The following is a 21,998-nucleotide window of genomic DNA, read 5'->3' as shown; positions in this document are numbered from 1 at the left end:
TTATTTATATTGTAGAATAAAGAAAATAATTGTAATATATTTATATTTTATGTTTTTAGAGAGATGAATTTTTTAAACTTGATTTCGTTACTGGTCTCATATATAAACATCAAATTTTTCGTTAACTCACATTGTTTTTTAATCTCGTTTAAATTATCTTATTTGCTTTAAATTATATTCGGATGTGGACATCTTCAGGATGCACATCCCTCGTGGGTCTTCAGAAGCGGTTACCTCCTTGTGGTTAGACCTGGGTAATGGTGTTTTACTTTCAGTATAATGTTTATCATATTTTATATGATATACATTCCATTGCAAGTAAAATCCAGCCAAAGACCGCTTACCATAAACATTATAATTGTAATTAGTTTCTTCTAAATCCCTAATTAATATCGAAATTCCTTTACTCTTTTTTTTTCTTGGTTCCTTTTTATCCATTTAATATACAGAAACTAATTACCTTATAATGTTTTTTTTTAATAACTTTTATATATTTACAGATACCAGGGAGTAGTACAAAATTGTTGAAATTTTATTTTCGTTTTACTTCCTTTTTTTCAAAAAAAAGATGCATCTCATTAATTTTATCAAAATTTATTTTGCAAGTTCATGGTAGAATATACAAACACGAAACAATTAATTAAAACTAATTAATGCCTTGGAGTATGAAAAATGGAAATGAATATTTCTGAATCGAATGAGTTTAGTCGATCAATTAACACGTTTACAATTTTATTATATTTTGTAATTTTTTCAAATTTATATATTAAGTAAGATATGCAAAAGTTTATATATATAATCGAATAATTGGTTAACATTAATAATATAATAATGATTATAATAATTTTCGACATATCAAATTATTATATAATAATATATGATGGTGTCCGTTGCATGTTTGAAATGAATCATATTCAAGTTAAAAAACCTGAGTATTCATTCGACTCAGAAAACTTTAGATATTCGATCTTATTGAATTATTCTAATAGTTAAAATCTTATTTCATGGGATATTATAGATAAGTAATTATAATTAGATAAATGTGATTTTGTAAAGAAAATCCTAATGGTATTTTTAACATTCGCAAATGAAGAACGGATATGAATGAAATTCTACAATTTATATAATGAGTATCCATTTCTATTTTACCTAATCTAAATTTGATTAGTATTTACAAAAGATATGTATACATGTCTCTATATAAAATAAAACCATAGTCTTTTTATTTTACATTTTGTATTTGCGGCACTCATGGAAGGTGAAAAAATGGCAGTGTACTGGCTAGAGTTTTGTTTTTTTCAACTCTTTTTACGCTGTCAATCACATACATACAATATTTATAATTTATGCGATTTATATTTAATCATTTTATTTCTCTATGTTTCATTTTAAACAGATATAAAGAAACTATTAACGCGATAAAAGTGCAATAAAAATGTTCATTTTAATATACATATATCCTATTTATAACATGAATTATCAACAATTGATAAAATGATAGTAAATACATGTATACGTATTTTATTTATTGTACAAATTTGATTGCGACGCGTGTATATTTATATATATATATATATTTTATTACTATGATTGGAAATTTTTGGATTAAAAATATATTTAATCCGTTATTCATTTGTTAAAACTAACAACGCGAATAATATATAAGATGAAAATAATGTGCAATAAAATCGAAGGGAAATTGCACCTTTTCAATAAATCGATTTTAATCGAAGAATATAAGTTTCAAACGTACAAAGGTGTTAGCGATTTCGTACGAATTTGATGCAGGTACACATTAATAAAGTGTTCAATATAAAAGTTGATATATATATATATATATATATTCGTATTTACAAAATACAATATAGAAAGAACCGTTTTACGATCCGTTAACTTTAACAGTGTCCGTATTAATGTTCGTATAATTAACACTGTTATTACTATCCTCGATTATTGGCGTTTGCCTTAATAAATTTAATAATGCACTATTTATCACTAAAGGAATATTAGCTTTACCACCTTGCAAGGTGGACGGTGTCCTTTGTAATTTCGTTAAATTATTGTTTTTAATGCTATTATTATCACTGACATCTACACTTTCATCCTGTCTCGTGGCATTGTTCCTCGAAGAAACGTTTTGTGAATCTTTCGTAATCAAATTCGTACGATTAGTAGAAGAAGCCGGTGATTGATTTGTCTTCGTATTATTAATTAACGATTTATCATTTCTTTCCAAATTCATTTCCGAATTTCTTCGTTTTAACGTGTTACATCGTTTGAATTTTAATTGTTCGTTAATCGATGAATCTCCAGTAAAACTTGATCGGATTTTAGAGTTTCTTAATTTGAACGTGTCTAATGTTTTACATCTATCAGTCATGTTTGTTTCAAAAATAGTTTCCCTGCAAGGTTCCGATGACGTTATCGATGATCTTCGATCCTTAATCCCATTTTTTAAGAATTCCTTGAGTTCACGGGAATCAACTAAATTGTTAACTTCCAATCTTTTTTGAGAAATTTTATCTATATTTATTAAGTTTGGATTAGAAATATGAATAGATCGTGGAACCTCGTATTCGGTAACTCGATTTTCTCTTAAAACAACCTCGTCATTATCCGCTAATAATTCTAAATATTTTGGCACACCGTCTGATTGCGTTTCAAGCGTGATATTCGATGGGTTTTGAAGGAAAGGTTGCATATCTCTACTTCCTTCCGAACTGCTTGACTTCCAGGAGTTACCTAAGTAAAAGTATAATTTAACAATTAATTTTCTAACCGATTTTTTGTCAGATAAAAAAATTATAATATGAGAGCATGATTCGAATCGTGACGGCAGCTAAATTGTAAATTATTCAAGAAATTATATATATCGAGTTTAATTAACGCAACTTCATTATTAGACACATTTGTATGATACAAAATAAGCTGTTAACGCGATTTATGTGCAAGAGCAAAATGATAGATTTGACAGAATACAAAACAATGTTTTTGTATCTTTTCGATACATTTTTTTTAATTGACAAAATGAAATAATGTATTGCAGAAAATTTGTGTTAAATCGATATAACATAATTCTCTTTTTCTTTTCTTTTTTTCTTTTTATTAAATAATGAAATAGACATGTTTTAATTGTACGTATTGAAACCCACCTGGATTATTGCAATTTTGATTCTCGTCAGCGAAATAAGCCATGTTAGATACGCCTGCAAGCATCAAGTCATGCGATGATCAGTATATTTTCCAAGCATTTTCGCGTTAAATACAATTCATGTATAATTTTCTTTCACATTGAGGGGTTAAGAGGGTTAGAATTTGGGGGGTGTTGTTGAAGGAACGAAAAAAAAGAGATCTCGAATTTTCTTGCGATCCTCTTATTTGTCATCAATTTGATATTGCATTAATCGTGTTAATAATTCGATAATAAAAAAAGAAAAAAGTCATGCTATCGCGTATCTCATACGACAAATAATTATTAGAATTGAAAGTTAGAATTTGAGCATATAAAGAAAATAAGCTTCCAAGCGTATATTACACATGAATTAGAGAAACGATAGATAAGATCTGTATTATACGTAAAAGTACATTTTTATAGCATCGAACGTGCAAAATAATTAATTTGATAACGATCGTGCAATAATAATAACGATAGTAATGAAAAATCGATAAAAACGTTATTTATTTGGCGAGCCGCGAAATTTCGAGTATATAAACAGTCAATGAAATATATATTATGTATATATATATATTAAATTGTTCCCCATAAGTTCTTTCCGCGTCACTCTATGACTTCGAGTCGGTCAATCAAACCTTAAACAACAAATATCAAAAAAAAGGAAAGAACTTATGGAACAACCTAATATATATATATACAGGGTGACCCAAACTTAGATGACCAAAAAACCACGAGTAATTAATTTCATGTGTTATACAATATTCATTTATAACTCTGTAAAGAATTTTTACAGAAAATTTGTATCTTATTTTCAGATGTGGAATGTGAAATTTTAGCAGTTCGGTTGTATCTAAGTTTAAGGGACCCTTTATATATTAAAATATGATAACATATGATCAATTGTTGACGCGTGATGTTTAAGCACAATTTGTAAGCACGTATCATTTATAATTATTTCACTCACCTTTTCGTACCAAGTAATGACCAGCGTGTACCGGACTTAATACGGCATCTTGTGTATTTTTTCGAAGATTGATTATATGTTCGACACAAGTTTTGAAACTTGGTCTGCTATCAGCAGCACCCCAACAACATAACATCAAATGATGTAACGCCAATGGACAATTTAATGGTTGTGGTAATCTTCCACCGTCTCTTACAAGATGTAACACTTCTATATTTGTTCTAGCTTGATAAGGTTGTTGCCCTAACGAAGTAATTTCCCACATTAATACTCCAAATGACCAAACGTCGCTTTGAGATGTAAAGACTCCATCGATCAAGGATTCTGGAGCCATCCAACGAACGGGAAGTAATCCTTCACCTTTCTATAGATAATTTTAATATTCGTCATTTTTCATCTCGATATTTATCTTGAGATTTATTCGTGTATATATATATAAATATATATAATATAATATAAATAAAATATTTCCAAGCATTAATAAAATATATAATATAAATATATATAATACGAATATATATACACGAATAAATATATACACGAATATATATATATATATATATCAGAATTACGTTACTTACTTTTCGATAATAATCATTCTTGTAAATGTCTCTGGCTAGACCAAAATCGCCAATTTTGACAACTCGATTTTCACGATCTCTTGTTGATACCAAACAATTTCTACAAGCTAGATCTCTATGTACAAAGTGAAGTTCTTCGAGGTATCGGCAACCTCTAGCTACGTCCTCGCACATTGCTAAGAGATCTTGTAAACGTAAAGCATAGGGATCTGTAGGTTGTAATGCTCTACTTTCTCTTAAATAACTCAACAGATCACTGGCTTCCATCAATTCTAAGACTAACAATGGCGGATCTATATCTAAACAAACACCCAAGAGCCTCAATACATGTTTGTGTCGGAAATGACTCATGAGTCGTGCTTCTTGTAAAAATTCACTCTTTTCTTGTGCCGAGGCACCTTTTCGAAGTGTTTTTACGGCAACGGGTGTTACTGTTCCAGGACCATCCAATTCTTTGGCATTTCCTTGAAATACCTATGAGTATAAAAAATAGATATTTCGATTATACAAATTTAGAAAATTAGGTGTATATATATTAGTGTTGTTAGGCTTATTGACCTCTCCGAATGCACCACTGCCTAAAAATTTAGCCAACGTTATTTGTTCTCGTTTTATTTTTGGCAGCATGGAATCATCCGGATCGTTTTGCATAGTAGACGCATAAAGTGCATTTGGTTGAACGAAATTACTACGAGGTATTTCTCGTAACGTTGCTAATTCGACGTCTGATACAATGGGAGATAAAACCGCTTTGTTATCATCTTTACGTTGCCTGTGCGCTATTCAAGGAAATATTATTGCATTTTAGCATTTTCTTTTGTTTTGTTTTTTTTTTTTCTTCTTTTATAAATCTTCATCGAAAGTTTAGTATCAATAATAAATTGTAAATCAACTTACGGCATAGAAAATAGCAAAAACAAGCTAGACCGAATACAATGACCGGAATGGTAAAACCTAAAATTAATCCCAATGGTTGCTCAGTTTCTATCAATCCACCTATTGCCGAATTGGTCAAATCGATGTCGTCACTATCTGAACTCCAAGCACCATATCCATAACTATTTTTTGCTCTCACACGAAATCTGTATCTTTGTTTCATGTCTTCCTTGATAGTCCAGTAATTATCTGTTCCATTGTAACATAAAGTCCAAGTATTATTCTCGTTCGTTGCTGTTTTATTTCGTTGGCTGCCATTAATTCTTTCAAATTCCAAACTGTACGATGTAATTTGAGAACCGTGAGCTTGTGCAGCGTCCCAGTTTAATTGATATACCGACTTGCGTTCTATAATTAAATTTGGTGTTCCGGGTGCACTCGGTACGCCTCCTAAAAAGTTGTTAAAACGATTAATGAAGAGCCCAGACTTATTTATAATACGAATTTTTTAAACATGATACTTATTAATTAAAAGTATTTATTACCTTGCGTTTGAAAAGTAGATTTTCCATCCGGTGACCATATAAAATCTTGATCATAATTTGGATATCGAAGTAACAAACGAAATTTGTAAAGAGTACGAGGTTGCAGATTTTGCAACTTATAAATGACTTTTTCGTGATCACTTTCGGATTCATTTGCGATTCGCCATTCTTCCTGAGCAACGTCTTTGTATTCCAAGATATAACCAATCGTTAGATTTATCGTTGGTACCCAGGATAAGATTAAATCGTTTATACTTGCCGATATCAACGTTAGATTATTTGGTTCAGGATACATACTTATCATTTGTTTCTCGCTCTCGCTAAAAACCTCATTAAAATGTGCTGGGTAAGCACGGACGGATATGAAATACACTTGTCCTGGTAGCAATGGTTGTAACATTGCCATGAGTTTATTATTTTTAATACGTTCTGTATCCTTTACCAATTGTTCGCCCTTCTGTCGAACCCCATTTATCAGACCATCCGATCTCCAATGAATCTCATAACTCACTGCAGGTGAATTAAATATCTTTGGTGGCATCCAATATACGGCAGCCAAAGTAGGCGTAAGAACTTTGGCAGAAACGTTTTCTGGTGCACTTGGTGCACCAGCACCCGTTGTCAATATAATACCCGAACTAAACTCCAAATTAGTTTTATTCCATTCAATATAGGTATTGGCTAAGCTTAATTTTATCAAATATCGCGTAAATGGTTTTAAATATTCTATTATATATTCTCTTTCATAAGTTTCATATCGTTTATTTCCTTCCATGTTATCGTAACTTTCACGACATTCTTTCGAATTATTTTCAACGCATTCATAAACATCCATAATATATAAAGTTCTTGGTAAATTGTAAGCTTTACAACCATTGTGAGGAAGAGGTTGTGGTAATTTAACGGTGATGCTATCAGCTGTTTTTTTCACTTCCTCAACGTTATACAACATTCGACGTGGCATCAAACATTCTGGGCTTGGATAAGGTTGCAAAGATTTACCCAGAGCTTTGATACTTCGTACATGGGGAATGTTAAAATCAATTATTTTGTCTTCCAATAGATATTTTTTGTTAACAAGATAAAGCTTCATATTGATATCATCCGTCCAATAAATATTAATCTTGTCAACCGTTAAGGAAGCAAATGGTAAGCTTCCCCTATTCAAGCCTGGATCTATTACCATTTCGCAGATGCATCCATCTATATCGGCATAAAACAAATATCCTTCGGATGATATCCAATAGAGAACCGGATTTTCTGTTTCGGTATTATCTATCGTCATTATCGGCAAGACTAACGGTTGATATGGACAAGAGCAATCTCCCATTTGATTAAAAAACGGTTGAATATTTTCCCCATGGAGATCTGATTGCATTATTACTCCACGATCGTTCTTCGTTGATTCTATCCAATATAAAGATCTAAAAAAAAAACAACAAATTTAAATTACATTTATGCATATATCTCTTATGTATAAAATATTATATGATATTAATATCGTGTAATATTAATCGAAGGAAGATTAAATGTAATCTTCTTACCCCGCGGATGGTAATACATTTAATTTCACGATACGTTCGTTCCTAGTCACTATTGGATGGAACGTTAGAATATTTTTTTGCAACATTGATAAATCCAATTTTAAGATACGACTTTCGTTTTCCTTTTCATTCGTTTCGCTCCAATACAAATATTTCGCTATCCAATCTATGCAAAAACTGTACGCAGTATTGTTAAGTGTCAAAATTTTAGTTGCATGATTTCCCTTTCTATCGTACGATATTAATTCTTGCATTTTATTGATCCAAAATATATTATCTTCTGCAGCTAAGAAATCTATTTCAACGGCTGCTTGTCGTGTAATAGTATGATTGTTCGTACTGTGATCCAAATCAATTATGTTTACGGAGTCTGTTGTTGCGACTAACAATTGTGGTACAGGATTTTCATTAGCAGTTGATACCCCAATTACATCGGTGTAAGGGCCAGGTCCAATAATCGTTCTGGCACGTACTTGAAAGTAATAAGTCACGTTAGGCGATAGATAATTAACTTTGTATTCCAATTTATCAGATGGTACGTTAGATTCGTCGCAAACGTGTATATCAGTATGATTTGCTATTTCGTTGAACCAACATTGAACGGTGTAACCCAGTATCACTCCATTTTCAAATTTTGGCCTATTCCATCTATAACAGATGATGAATGAATATTTATTTCAAAAACAACAAAATATTTAGATCAAATGAAATACATATAGTGGTGTATCATTTTTACCTAAATTTGACAGCAGTTTCCATTTTTTCGTTAAGCGGTTCTTTATGGTTTTCTACAAACAATCTAGGATTCGTTGGTTCGGATGGAAGGCTTTGCGGTGATCTTAATTTTTTTCTAGAATGATGTGCACTTTCCCAATACGTAAAAGCTTTAACAGTTACCTCCAATAAAGAATACGGTTCTATACGTTCCGAATTATTATAAGGCATGGAAGTTTCGCTAGTTATTTCGGGATTCGAATTGGTATTGATGTAATCAACAAATTTAACTTCGTAAAAAACCGTTCCATAATTGATATTGTCTACTGGGTCCCAAGATACGTTGAATTTTCCTGAAGTACCTTCGACTCTGATACTATCCAGATCAACCGCATTTGGCAAAACGACAACGCTTTCTGATGTAAGATTATTTGGATAACCGTGAAGAGCTGGGTCCATGACAGCAACCATTCTTAAACCTGACAACGTGATACCGTTAATAATAGCTGTGTTTTGTCCGAATAAATCACCGATCACTGCGTTTCTGTCATCTTGCAGCCACAATAAATGTTCCGAAAAATAACACAGAGGTCCTTGAATATTCGGGTGTTGCAAAGCTGAAACCTATGAAATAAAAATCATTTGTGAGCAATGAACGAACAATCGTATTGTTCTGTTGGATTTTTTAATTGTTTAATTTATTAATTAAACTAACTTTTTCCGGTATGATCTTTTGATCCATTGGTATTCTTTCAGAAGTAGGTGCGCGATAAACTATAGATCCACTTTCGTAGCTTCTTACTATCCAATATAAATAACGATGCTCGGTATCCAAAGTTAAACCCATCACTTGCTTCCCATTGAATATCTCATCAGAGTGATAATATCTTCTGTCCTGTCCGTTTAAGCGTGCTACTTCTACAGCGTGACCGGTCGACCAATACAAGTATGCTTCTAAAGAATCGATCATAAGTTCTTTAACGATCGCTAAAATTGACATGGGTTCTTGTTGGGTGCCATTCAAGTTAGCTCTTGTTATCTGTAATATGATGTATAATCATTTAATGATTTGGTGTTACGTGGAATTATATATTATTTTCTATTTATAAATTGAATAAAAGTTCCTTACAATTTGTTGCTTGGGATTAGCCCAATATAATTTTTTTGATATCCAATCTACAGCCACGCTACCAACTGAATGAATGTTTAATTTCGTTTTTACATGGGTTGTAAAGTTATATTGATATAAAGCAGAATTATTCCCTACGATATATAACATATCTTTGTACCAACTGACATCTAATATGTGATAAGTATTTTCGGATTCTTTTAAACTCGTTTTGTATATCAAAGTATCTATGTTTTCTCCAGTCACATCACTTTTCAATAAACCTTCGTTCGCTGACCATAGGATAGATGCACGCGACCCATTCCTAATTGTTTCAAAATAATGTTTATCTACGAAAATTGAACGTTCTTATTTTAAGCACATCTACAGATTGAGTATCTTACCTCAACGTACGCCCACGGAACTCGGTTGACCATGGACCCCTGCCTGCAGTTGTGTAAGCAGCTGCTTTAATAGAATATTTGGATTTTTCTCGTAAATTGTGTACTGTGTGCGATGAACCGGCTATCTCATTTTGACGAATTGTCTCGCCGGTAGACTCGTCTTTGATTTCCAACTCGTACGACCAATTTTGCCATGCACCCTTACCCTGGCCACCCAACAAATGTGGTACTTGCCAAGACACTTTGGCCCTTTCAGCACCTAAAACCGCTTGTACACCCGTAGGCGGGTTTACTGGAACTGGAACGGGTTGACTGGCGTCCATTAAAACGTTCACGCTTACAAACGAACCATCCGATCTAAGAAGAATAACACATTAGCATAGGAATTATTGAATAATCAAGTTACTTTTTAAAAAGTATATTTAATTTTTTCCACCTGTCCGGATATGCATTATGAAAGTATCTGTTCTTTCCGGAATGATAGCCCTCGGTTAAAACCTCTTCCCCATTTGTCCAATAAAATAGACCATTAGCCATCGCCAAGGAGAGTACGTTCTTGAATTTAGGTTGCTGCGTGTTAGCACGCAAGTTTAATACTTCCCGTCCGTCGAGCGATACCGACATTACCGTATTTTCCGTTTGATGGGGTACTAGTAGTCGGAAATTCGTATGATCTACGGTAAATGCTCCTAAGTGTGCATCCTCTAGAATTAGATACGGCTGAACCTGTACGGTGTATTCGATTGCATAAACATTATAGTTTTCTCACCATCACAATTATATTTATATTTAATTATAATAATATTTGAATAAAAGCGTGTTAATTGTTCGTTTTACCTCGTGTTTAACTCCGTTACTAATATCAGCTAAATCCAATCTATACAATCCTCCTCTGGTTACCCAAAAAAGATAACCATTATAAGGATCCACTTCGATGTGAGATGGTCGTGTCAAGAAACCAGCCATAGCAACGGTCAAACCTTTACCATCCAAATTACATCTTGCTATTTGCCAAACTGTTGTAGAATGTTTCACTTCTCCTAATACATATAATTGTAAATTTAACCAATCTACGGATAAACTTAATGGCTTGAAATTAGCTTCGCTCGGGCTAAGTATCATTATTCGTTTTGATGGTTCTAAGATAGACGTTCTGTACACGCATCCAGTAGAATCCGAGACAAATAATTGAGCAGAGGCAACATGAATGGCTACTCCACGAATGATACTTGATGTTCGATAAACCACGCTGGGTTCGTCTAACATATCGGCACCTTGTTTCATCACAACGTGTTCACCACCGAGTATGAGAATTGGTTGTTCCGTGTCCTTCACTGAATTTTTAACGACAATTTTGTAAAACCCTTTTATTTTTAATTTGATCAAATCAAGAGGTATATTAATATATGTACCTGTAGGTTCTGGGTTGGTTGATATATGAATCGTTGCAGGTGGCCCTTCCCCTACACTGTTTCGCATCGTAACACTTACAGAATAAGTTTTATTTGGTTTGAGATTTTGAAACATATAATGATCCGTGTTCTCTGAAGCTGGTATGTCCTGTTGATATATGATAAGATATATAAATGATTCAATTATTTCATATATATATATACCGTGCAAAAATTCCCGTTATCAGCCCAATTATGTTAGAAAATTACCCGGATGCGATTTGGGGGGAAAAAACGCCATGCCAGAAACATGTGTAGTAAGGAAATTTTCATTCGATAGATCAGAAAAATGTGTATTATTGAAAAAATATATTATTAGTGTAATATGATGTGTTCGTTATTTCGATAAGCCAATATTTGTGAATGTTATTAGAATGCAATAGTTTATATATTGTTACATTTCTATCATAATATTTTAACCATTTGTGTCGATCGATTAAATGAACTATACTTCGAGCGAGAGCGACGTATCTTTTTCCCCCTTTTTGAATAATTTAACTCGAACAAATAAATGAATACAATCGATTTCTATGAATAGACATGCAATAAGATTCCTGATGATTTTCCACAGCAAATAAAATAGCACACCTACCCGTATGTGGTGAAAAATGAAAAATGTATTGGTTTTTTGAATTTTAAAAATGACAATACTTTTACGTACGCACATTTGCGAGAGAAGATATAAGAGAAAGAAAAAAAAAAAGAATAAAAGAATAAAAGTTAAGGAGAAAGATATTATGGGTTGAAAACGGTTGGGGGGTTAGATTTCGAGTTCTGGCGTGGCGTGTACCTTAAGCTGGGAGTGATCAGCCCCTTGCAGACGCAGTACATAAGACAAAAGTGGCCCATTTGGAAAAGGGCCTGGTTCCCAAGACACAGAGACACGGCAGCTGTCTACTGCTGCTGCCCTTACAATTACCGGTGGTGACGATGGCAAACCAGCAGCTAATGTTAATATCACCACACTCGGTGCAGAAACTATTGGCTCTGGATTGTGCGTCCATTTTAAGATCATAGCAACGCGAAACTGTTCGACAAAGTATAATCAAATGATTATTATTAAATGATTCTCTCATCGATTATTATCTTCTTTTATTAAAGTTATACTTCTTTTGGCGCGCGCGTCTTGGAAAGTGAAGTTAAATGCGACCGAAAAATCAACACCACGAAGTTGTCGATATTTACGATGCGCGGGAAAATTGAAATTATTTTTGAGGTTATGTAGGTTATATTCGTTTTGATACGCTAAAGAAGAATAACTTTTTAATCAGTTTTATTTTCTTATATTTTCTTTTCTATCGAATTCGAATAATTAAATATAAAACTTACTCTGTATTTTGTATAAGGTTGTAAATTTTCCACCAATATTTGATCGTCCTCGCCCCATGTTTGATTTCTACAATATTGCCAAGTCTCAACCAATTCCTCGTACCTCCATTGTACCAGATAAGATATTCCACTGATACGTCGATCTATATTAACGTCCTTCCATTCTAATCTCAACGAGGTCGCCGTCAAAGAGTCCGCCACCAGTGCGGGTGCTGCAGGTACTCCTATCTTCGCTAATTATTAACAAGAGAACATCACTCGTGTACGTATCCGTGATGATCACACTTTCGTTCCTAGATTTTTTTTTCATTTTTTTCTCATTTTTTTCTCTCGAAAAACAAGTCAAATCTTTCAAGCGGATAAAATTAATCAAGCGCGTTGTTATAAAACGAAATAATCAACTTCTCCAATGGTCGTCCATTATTAGCCGTTTGCGTTCGTGTAGGCAGCAAGTACGAAGAAGAAAAAGAAGAAGAAGAAGAGTACTCTTGTATTTAAGTACTATTGTGCAACACACATTATTATTCGTTACTGCAGTTTATTTTTGTCGTCGCCATTAGACAATGCACCATCGATATTATTAACTTTCATTTGTTAAAAATATTATTTATGGTTTTATCTTCAGATCGTTAATAAATAATCTTTCGTAGCAACTATACGCGTCAAATAAAGGAAGATATAATTTTTTTCCTTTCGCAAAATTCATATACGCGAATTCCTAATTACCTATATTAATGTTCAATGTTCAATGTTACTTGGTGGAGATATAAGTTTTCCTCGAGGAATGATATGGAAGAGCAAGAACGTTTGGAAAAATTGAAAGAATACAATATTATATTGGACGAATTGAAAGTTGTATTTTTAAAAAAGTGGAAAGAAAAACAGGAACAGAATGGTAAGCTCGATGATTTCGAGCAAATTCGTACTGTCGGTACCGGTGCTTTTGGACGCGTCCTATTGGTTAAACATAAAGCTACTTCTGTTTTCTATGCCATGAAGATATTACAAAAGGCACGTGTCGTGAAGTTAAAACAAATCGAACACGCTTACAACGAAAAAAAAATATTGCAATGCATTAAATATCCTTTCATAGTTTTTATGGAATTTTTCTTCAAAGATAATTCGTATCTTTATATGGTGTTACCTTACATTAGCGGCGGCGAAATGTTTACTCATTTAAGACGTATGGGAAGATTCGACGAATCATTGTCAAGATTTTATGCTGCACAAGTTGCATTAGCTTTGGAATATCTTCATCATTGTAGCTTGATTTATCGTGATTTGAAACCGGAAAATATATTGATCGAATATACGGGTTATATTCGTGTAACAGATTTCAGTTTTTGCAAGATGATCGAGGGTAGAACCTGGACGTTATGTGGTACACCTGATTACCTTGCACCAGAAGTTGTATTATCGAAAGGTTATGGTAAAGCCGTTGATTGGTGGAGTTTCGGTGTACTGATATACGAAATGAATGCAGGATATCCGCCATTTTATGCTAACGATCCGATGAAGATTTATGAAAAGATAGTTACTGGCAAATATAAGCATGCTCATCATTTTGGGGATGATCTCAGAGATATCGTTAAGAATATGCTTCAGGTTGATCTAACTAAAAGATATGGAAATTTAAAAAATGGTACTGTCGATATTAAAATGCACAGATGGTTTCGTACTACCGATTGGAATCAGATTTATTATCAAAAAATACAACCGTCGTTTATACCGAAATGCGATTCCCCCGGTGATACCAGTAATTTCAGTATTTACGACGAGGAACCATTAAGGATAGACGTTGTCGATCATTATGCTAAAGAATTTGCGAATTTTTGACTTTAGATTTAAGTATCGTCTGTTTTTATAAACGTTGCATCGAAGATTTGCATCGAATATTTGCATCGAAGACTTGCATCGAAGATTTAAAAGAAACAAAGGGAAATAATAGAAATATGAATATTATAATCATTCGTGAATTTACCTTTATATTGTTGAGCGTATCGATTCATTGCATCGTGACAACCCAAAACGCAATACAATTGCTTCGGTGGTAACAATTCTTGAGTTCCATTCTGCAATAACCAAGATTATACATATACAATTGTATTCAATAAAAGAACAAAAAAAAAAGGATATATTAAGATTTCATTAGTTTTATATTAAAATAACAAATCTGATTCAATTAAATTTCATTGTTTTACCCGTTATATCTCGATAAAATTGAGCTAACATACTAACGCAAACGGTTTGACAACTTGTTTCGAGCGCCTGTTGCCATGCCTCGCATCCTCTGGTGCACTGTAACAGAAGAAAATAAATAACAAAAAAAAAACAAAACGACAAAATATATTAATCGTGGGAAAAGGTTTATTTAATATTACGCACGCGTACCATTTTCATTTCAATAATCGTACACCGAGACCGTGAGAATCGTCGGAAATTGAAATTATTCGACCTTAATTTTATTTATTCTATCTTAAGGGGTTACATGGATTTACACCGGGAAAGAATAGTATATTTTCAACAATTTTTTTTTCTATATAAAAAATGGAATTCTTATTCAAACTTTTTATAGTATTGAAGATACATATTTAAAGAACATTTTCTGAAATTTTGATTGAAAAATATTTTAAACTCAGCCATTGCGACGTCATTTTCGGTGACCCCACCGAAAAAAAGTGTTTTCGCGTTGACAGCAGAACTTATAAACGGTGGGAGATTTTCTGTTGAAAAAATAGAGTCTTTTAGTGAATACTTAAAACTAGAAATTGGACGAAGGAAAAAGAAAAAAATTGAAATTTGGATTTTTGGCAACGTTTTTAGCAAGAACATTCAAATATCGCTACAATTTGCACCACATTTTGGTTTCTTAAAATTCGATTTTATGAAAAAAAAACGAAAATCCTTCGTCCAAGTCCTTGTCAATAGTATCACGAAGACGTGTAGCAAATTTCATCAAAATCGGTTTAATAGTTTTCGAGAAATCTCTTGACAACCGACTTTAGAAAAAGCGTTTTGAGAAAAACGCGTTTAAAGATTTGAGCCATTAAAGAGTAGAACTTCCCAAGGCTCTATCTTTAAATCTACTACTCCTATCGACTTCAAAATTCAATACAATATTCTAGATGAGTTGTAGAATTTAAAAAGATAAAAAAAAAAAAAAATTTTGTTTGAAAGTCCCAAACCCATGTAACCCCTTTAACATAAGTGAGCATTTTTTTTTTGGTTCTTTCACTTTCTCTTTTTGTATGTTTCTTTCTTTTTTTTTTTAGAAGATAATGCATTTCATTTTTGAATCATATGTTAATATAATATATATGCATCTCTTACACGGCAAATGTTTATAGTCAATCAGAAAAGGGTATCTCGTATAGGTCAGAACGTCTACGAAGAATAAAAGCAACTTTCCATACACAAGTGTCAGATAATAGTTATTATTAATAATCACTTTGTACTTTTACTTGTAAAAAGGAGAAAGAAAAAAAGAAAGAAAGAAAGAAAGAGAAAGAAAGTACTCTATCGACAGCCGTTTGAAACAAACTTGATGTGATTCATACAAAAGTACATATGTACAATATAATTAGTATATAGATATATTGCAAATATACTATATGAACTAATAAAACCACTGACCCGAAGTCAAAGTACGGGGAATACTGTATAGAACTACTTGAAATGAGATATAATGATGTAGTTGTATCATGCGTTGATTTTTAAAGAGATTATTTCAAGATCGTTTGTTCATAAAGATAAACGCATACAAAAATATAGTGTATTCAAAGGATATATAATACGTAATATAAAAATATTTATGCGAAGATTCCATCCATATTATCATTATCGTAGAATGAAAAAAACAAAAAAAAAAGAAAATCGTTGATTTTTTTTTTTTCTTGTTGTTAGACTAATCTTTTCTTGTCCCGAACGAAAAATATAATAAATATGATATAATCGAGCCGTTTATTTTGAAAGTAGCATAAGTCACTTTTTTTTTGTTGTTTTTTTTTTTAAAAATGAAAAGATACCGTTCAATTGTAATTAGTGTTGCCACTAACTCAATTTTTTTTTTTGAAAAAGTGACTTATGTTACTTTCATATATGTGAAAAAGAAAAAGATAATAAAAAAAAAAATAAAATAAAAAGTCAAGATGTTTTTTTTTTTTTCTTTTTTTTCTTTTGATCATAATGGTACATATATTTTATGAAAATTGTTTTGTATATGTGTGTGTGTATAGTGATCGTGGTAAGAGGACTATCGCGTACCGGCTGGCTCGACGCAACAGCTACTAATTTCTCACTTCCTCATTAAATCCTCGACACATATTATTCCCCTGTCGTGAAGCCTCTTCTCTCGACTCCCGACAGATCGTAAATCATACAACCCGTGGACGGGAGCTTGACTATCCGCTCGATTCTAGTTTCTTTTTTTAACGTAAGTCATTTTTAAGTTGTGTACTATACACAACACCCACATCCCACTCCACCCCACACCACCAATTTTCATTTTTCTACTCCGAGAAAGAGGATTTTCAATTATTTTAACTCTATGGAGATACGCGTTGTTGATTTTATTTCCGGTTTCCTGTTGTACTTTCCTTTCCTTTCCTTTCCTTTCTGTCACCCAGCCCACCCCTCATACTTGTACGCATTACGATCTAACGTATATTTAAATGCGTGGAATTTCATTCACAAAGATTTCATTCATAATTACGAATAAGAAATTTATTTGATAGAGATACAACATGCTCATCGTGTATATACAATGTTCATACATGTTGCGTATATTATTATATAGAAATTTCTTTATTGAAAAATGTAATATGAAATTTGTAGAGATCGTAGAATAGTTTATTTTTATAATTGATATTTTCTTTATTAAAAAAAAAAAAAAAAAAATATAATTCTCTCATGGGAGTGTTGAAACGGGATGGATCAGATTAGCCCGTATAACTTTCAATTGCCCTCAGCATAATTCGAAAAAGTAAAGGAACCGTGTAAAATTGAATCGAGTTGAGAATTAGGTCGCAATGATCGATCGAGATCGAATAAAACGTGGGTAATAAATTATGAAACGTTTCGAGTGACTATGAGAAATCTTTTTATATAAAATAAATATATAGAAATAAGTAAAGAGAGAGAGAGATAAAATGAATTTATTTTGATTTCATTGGTTTGGATAGTGGCTGGATGGATTTCTGATATACACTTGTAGGATAGACAGAATAAAAAATATAACGAAAGGATATGATTATATTAAATAATAAATAATATTAATTTAATAAATTTTATTATTATTAATACAATATTATAATAATAAATAATAATATATTCTTTATTATTTAATATTATCATATCCTTTCGTTATATTATATTTCGTTATATATATAGAGAGAGAGAGAGAAAGAGACTGACCAAACGGATATGAAGAAAGTAAAAGGGAAGACAAAAAGAAAAAATAAAAAGAATCGGAAGGGCAGTCAGAGAACCGCAGGATAATTTGGCGGCATCCGCCATAGGAGGTTACATTGGAACGCAATCCGATTTAGTTATGGTGCTGTGTTGTTTTTTCTCTCTCACGCGTGTAGCATATACACACACACACACGCGTATTTCTACCCATATATACTTATGCTCGTTGTGTAAGCGTATCAGAAATGAACGAACGAGAGGAAGAAGGGAAAAAAAATAAAGTCAGCGCATCTTTCTTTTTATTTGCCCGTTTAGTAGCCCTATAACGGTTACCGAAAGGGGTTCCAGTGATTACCAACGTTGTACGACGCAGCGGAAGTACTTCTATTTCAACGAGGGACCAATCAATCCCTTCATGTTTGCCTTCAATCTGTTGTTCGTTCATATTAGGTATTTTTTTATTCGATTTTTCTTACCCGAAATTGTAGACATTTGTCTGGAGTCAAACGAAATAAAAGGTGTCAAGGTGTGTTCTATTCTGATTTTGTTTTAACAAATGATTTTAGTACATTTTATCAATCTAATTCTTTGACTCACACACACACACATAAACATTTTGAAATAATTGTTTAAGAAATGTATTTAATAAATCGAATACATTTTTATTTTGAAATAATACTTTGATCATTTATGATAAATAGGAAACATTATCTTTTCTTTTATTTTCTTTTTTTTTTGGGGGAGGGTGGGGTCTTAATTATTTGATTGTAAATTTGACAAACAATTTGTACAAACCTGTTCGGTTTTACATCTCACGCCGCATCCCACTTCCGGGCTACTGTCCTCCGTGTGAAACTGAAAAAAAAGAAAATGACATTTGTTATACGATATTTTGAACTGCACGATATAACCAGAAATGGCTTCTATTCTCACAGAGATTAATTTACGTTTACCATTGTTTGTCGGTAAGTTAATTCGCAAATCGATAAGTTACGATAGCTTTAATTGATCACCGTTACGATACATGCACATGCACATGCACATGCACTTATATGAGAACACATTAAGATCGATATTTCTCACGCGTTTCACGTTTATTTATCTAACGTTTTGTTAGTTTTTAGGTTACGCGATGATCTACGCTCGGTTTCACACCCTTCGATACTTTTCACCAAGTTACCCAAACGTATATTATTATTATTATTATTTCTTTATATTATGCAAAACAAATTTATACAGTTAAATGAGACGAAAATTTTCGTTACAACAAATATAATTATTATTTTGTCTCCCTTTCTCGCATAATATAATAATAAAATCAATGAAAATTTTTTTATAATAGAGTCATTTACGAGAAATCATCGCAAACGTTTCAAAGGGAAAGTAAGTTTATGAGTTAAAAAAAGAAAACGAATGAAAAGAAAAAAAAAGCTAAAGGGTTAAAACAATAAGAAAAAGAAACGATCAAAGTGATATACCGACTGCATTTTAAAAAATAAGTAGAATTTCACAAATTATAAAACTTAAGGGACTAACACGAAGCAATTAAAGTATCAAGAACAACAATTATATTAAAAAAACATATTATCCCTAATTCTTAATTCTTGTATCGTACAAGGATACTTCCCCCCTCCTCTCTCTCTCTCTCTCTCTTTCTTTCTTTTTCTTGATCCCGTATCATAAATGGGACAGCTGCATAAAATAAGACCACGTAATATTTCTGTCCTTCTCCGCCATTACGTACGATAGTTTTCTCCCTCTTCACAATGAGGAGTATACACACTCCACTCTCTTGGGAGTGGACAGAATAAGAGGATTGTGTTGAGAAGTATCGAGAAGTAGGAGTAGTAACTGACGATACACACGTTTTCTCATTCGTGGTGGGAGTAAATCAGGCGGGGTTTATCCAACCGAGAAAAGAATTGTTTGAAACGGTGTGACCACGAGTGGGCAAACACAAAGTTAACAATAAACTAGAGAATATTATACAAGTGTTAGCAGGGAGGAAGGGAAATAGGGATGATGATGATGATGATGATGATGATGATGATGATTATGGTGGTGGTGGTAGTGATAGGGATTGGTAGTTGTGGAATTAGCTATTTAAAACACAAATGAATTCCCCTAAATTAAAAAGGTGGAGGAAGGACCCCTTGAAAAAAGAGGGGGAGGGAGTCCGAGAAACTGTGTGTGTGTGTGTGTCAACGGTTACGTAGGTTAAACGGCGGACGTGCACCTGTTCGACGGAAGTGTCTAACGAAGAACAACAGGTGCATCGGATAGAAGGAAACCAAAAATAACAAGATAGAAAGAGAGAGAGAGAGAGAGAGAGAGATAGAGAAACCTTGTAAAACACTTTTGCTAAATAATTATCCTCTAGAATTTCTTTCGTAACGTCCGCCTTATAAAAGTCATCTTCCTTTTATTCCTCTTCTACTTATCTACGTTTGCGAGAAAATTCGAAGAAACTATTAAGTGGATTATTGGAACGTTTTTATAAGAATAATAATAATAATAATAATTGTTAATGATTGTTAATTTAACTCGCGTGTTGCGTTTATATATACGTATATTCGTGTTTAATGCATACTTTATTAAGAAGCTCGTTGTTACGCGAAATATTACGTTAATATTGCGAAAGATTAACCTACAGATTATGGAAATGTGCATTGAAATGTGCATTGAAATATACACCGGTCAAACGACCCACGCATATGTCTCGACTTTTAGTAGACTCGTCTACGCATTATCGTTGAACAACATTTTTCTTAAGATCTGCAAAACAATCTATGTTATTTGTATTGTTTTTACTATTTTTTTTTTCGAAATGAGATTCTTTTTTCATCATATAGAAAATATAATCTTCATCGTTGAAATAATCTTTATTATTAAGGTGAAACAAAAAAGTTTTCTTGTGTTTTTTTAAATAATTACTTTACTTGTGTGCATATATTAAAAGTATATAATTTTATTGATCTTAAAAAACAAACAACAACAACAAAATTGCACTATTTGAAACAACAGAATAAAATGCACGAATTTTTTAGTACACCCTAATATCAGATAATGGTAATTGTTGTTTAAATGCAGTATACTTATTCATACCCCCCCGTATATTATTAAATCATTCATTTCTAATACTTTCAGTTCAAAATAAGACATTTCATACTTAATGATCTAATATATGATTACGATTTTTGAAAAAAAAGTTTTGGGGGAGGGGCTAGGGATGAAATTTGTGAATTACGGTTACTCGGATTTGCATCGTACGGTGTCAGGTTTTTTTTTGTTGTTTTTCAAACTCTCGGATGAGAAGACCAGACACGATATGGTATAGAATATATACCGGACGGTGATCATCGGACTGGAACACATTGTAGCAGCTACCCAACCCCTTTCTGAAGTCTCTGTAGGTTTGCCGGCAGGATTTCACGTGAGAAATAATTACAATAACGTTCGAAAAGTTTTCCTATATTTCGTTAAGTTCCTTCGTTTCGATTTAAATTATCTTTTTTTTTTATGTGTTTTTTTTTTTTAAATCATCCATCGAGATAATGAAAATATCTCGTTAAGTGGAACAACTCTACAAGGCCAGTCAGTCAGCCAGTCAACATTTGAAGCCCGACTATCTCAACATGATCCATAAAAAAAGAGAAAAAGATAATAAAGAAAGAAAGAAAGAGAGAGAAACTGCGTTGAAGTTTTATTAATTATCGGAAGATTCATTGCGGCAAAAGAAGTTATCGTTTTATAAATAACAACTATAATGTTTGAATAAATGATATCTACGTTCATTAGATTTCAATTATTCGTGATTGATATTGTTTGGTATTATACATCTTTTTTGGGAAATAATATTTTCGGTAAATGTTACAATATTTGTTAAATAATTCAATCA

The 21,998-nt window shown here is 32.4% G+C and overlaps 2 protein-coding genes across 3 annotated transcripts in view; one reads left to right on the top strand and one right to left on the bottom strand.

Annotated features, from left to right (window-relative positions):
• Positions 1-1,616: 1,616 nt before the first annotated feature.
• The window catches only part of LOC106788899 (proto-oncogene tyrosine-protein kinase ROS), a 27,005-nt gene continuing 6,623 nt past the window's right edge, over positions 1,617-21,998 (bottom strand). Inside the window, exons 2-21 of one of the 2 annotated variants that reach the window (XM_014752601.1) lie at positions 18,896-18,955; positions 14,930-14,989; positions 14,673-14,763; positions 12,692-12,924; positions 12,153-12,389; positions 11,324-11,471; positions 10,749-11,245; positions 10,348-10,637; positions 9,912-10,268; positions 9,529-9,832; positions 9,115-9,438; positions 8,422-9,023; positions 7,686-8,333; positions 6,142-7,565; positions 5,618-6,046; positions 5,279-5,499; positions 4,721-5,194; positions 4,140-4,503; positions 3,153-3,206; positions 1,617-2,742 (exon numbers count right to left, since the gene is read on the bottom strand). In XM_014752601.1, coding sequence (XP_014608087.1) covers positions 1,880-2,742; positions 3,153-3,206; positions 4,140-4,503; positions 4,721-5,194; positions 5,279-5,499; positions 5,618-6,046; positions 6,142-7,565; positions 7,686-8,333; positions 8,422-9,023; positions 9,115-9,438; positions 9,529-9,832; positions 9,912-10,268; positions 10,348-10,637; positions 10,749-11,245; positions 11,324-11,471; positions 12,153-12,389; positions 12,692-12,924; positions 14,673-14,763; positions 14,930-14,989; positions 18,896-18,955 — 7,680 coding nt within the window. In that variant the 3' untranslated portion in view covers positions 1,617-1,879. The remainder of the gene's footprint in view (positions 2,743-3,152; positions 3,207-4,139; positions 4,504-4,720; positions 5,195-5,278; positions 5,500-5,617; positions 6,047-6,141; positions 7,566-7,685; positions 8,334-8,421; positions 9,024-9,114; positions 9,439-9,528; positions 9,833-9,911; positions 10,269-10,347; positions 10,638-10,748; positions 11,246-11,323; positions 11,472-12,152; positions 12,390-12,691; positions 12,925-14,672; positions 14,764-14,929; positions 14,990-18,895; positions 18,956-21,998) is intronic. The other variant, XM_014752600.1, reaches the window with a different exon arrangement.
• Positions 12,932-14,527, top strand: LOC106788900 (cAMP-dependent protein kinase catalytic subunit beta-like). Its single transcript, XM_014752602.1, has one exon. It carries the CDS (start codon positions 13,433-13,435, stop codon positions 14,525-14,527), a length of 1,095 nt encoding a protein of 364 aa, XP_014608088.1. The 5' UTR covers positions 12,932-13,432.

Source organism: Polistes canadensis, unplaced genomic scaffold (assembly GCF_001313835.1).
Source record: "Polistes canadensis isolate GaletaPanama2010 unplaced genomic scaffold, ASM131383v1 scaffold_156, whole genome shotgun sequence".
Classification (NCBI taxonomy): Eukaryota; Metazoa; Arthropoda; class Insecta; order Hymenoptera; family Vespidae; genus Polistes; species Polistes canadensis.
This window is presented reverse-complemented; position numbering and strand designations above follow the sequence as displayed.

Bases quoted from the DNA above. Each gene is read 5' to 3' on its own strand.
- LOC106788900 (XM_014752602.1), top strand. From the start codon at position 13,433: ATGTTCAATGTTACTTGGTGGAGATATAAGTTTTCCTCGAGGAATGAT.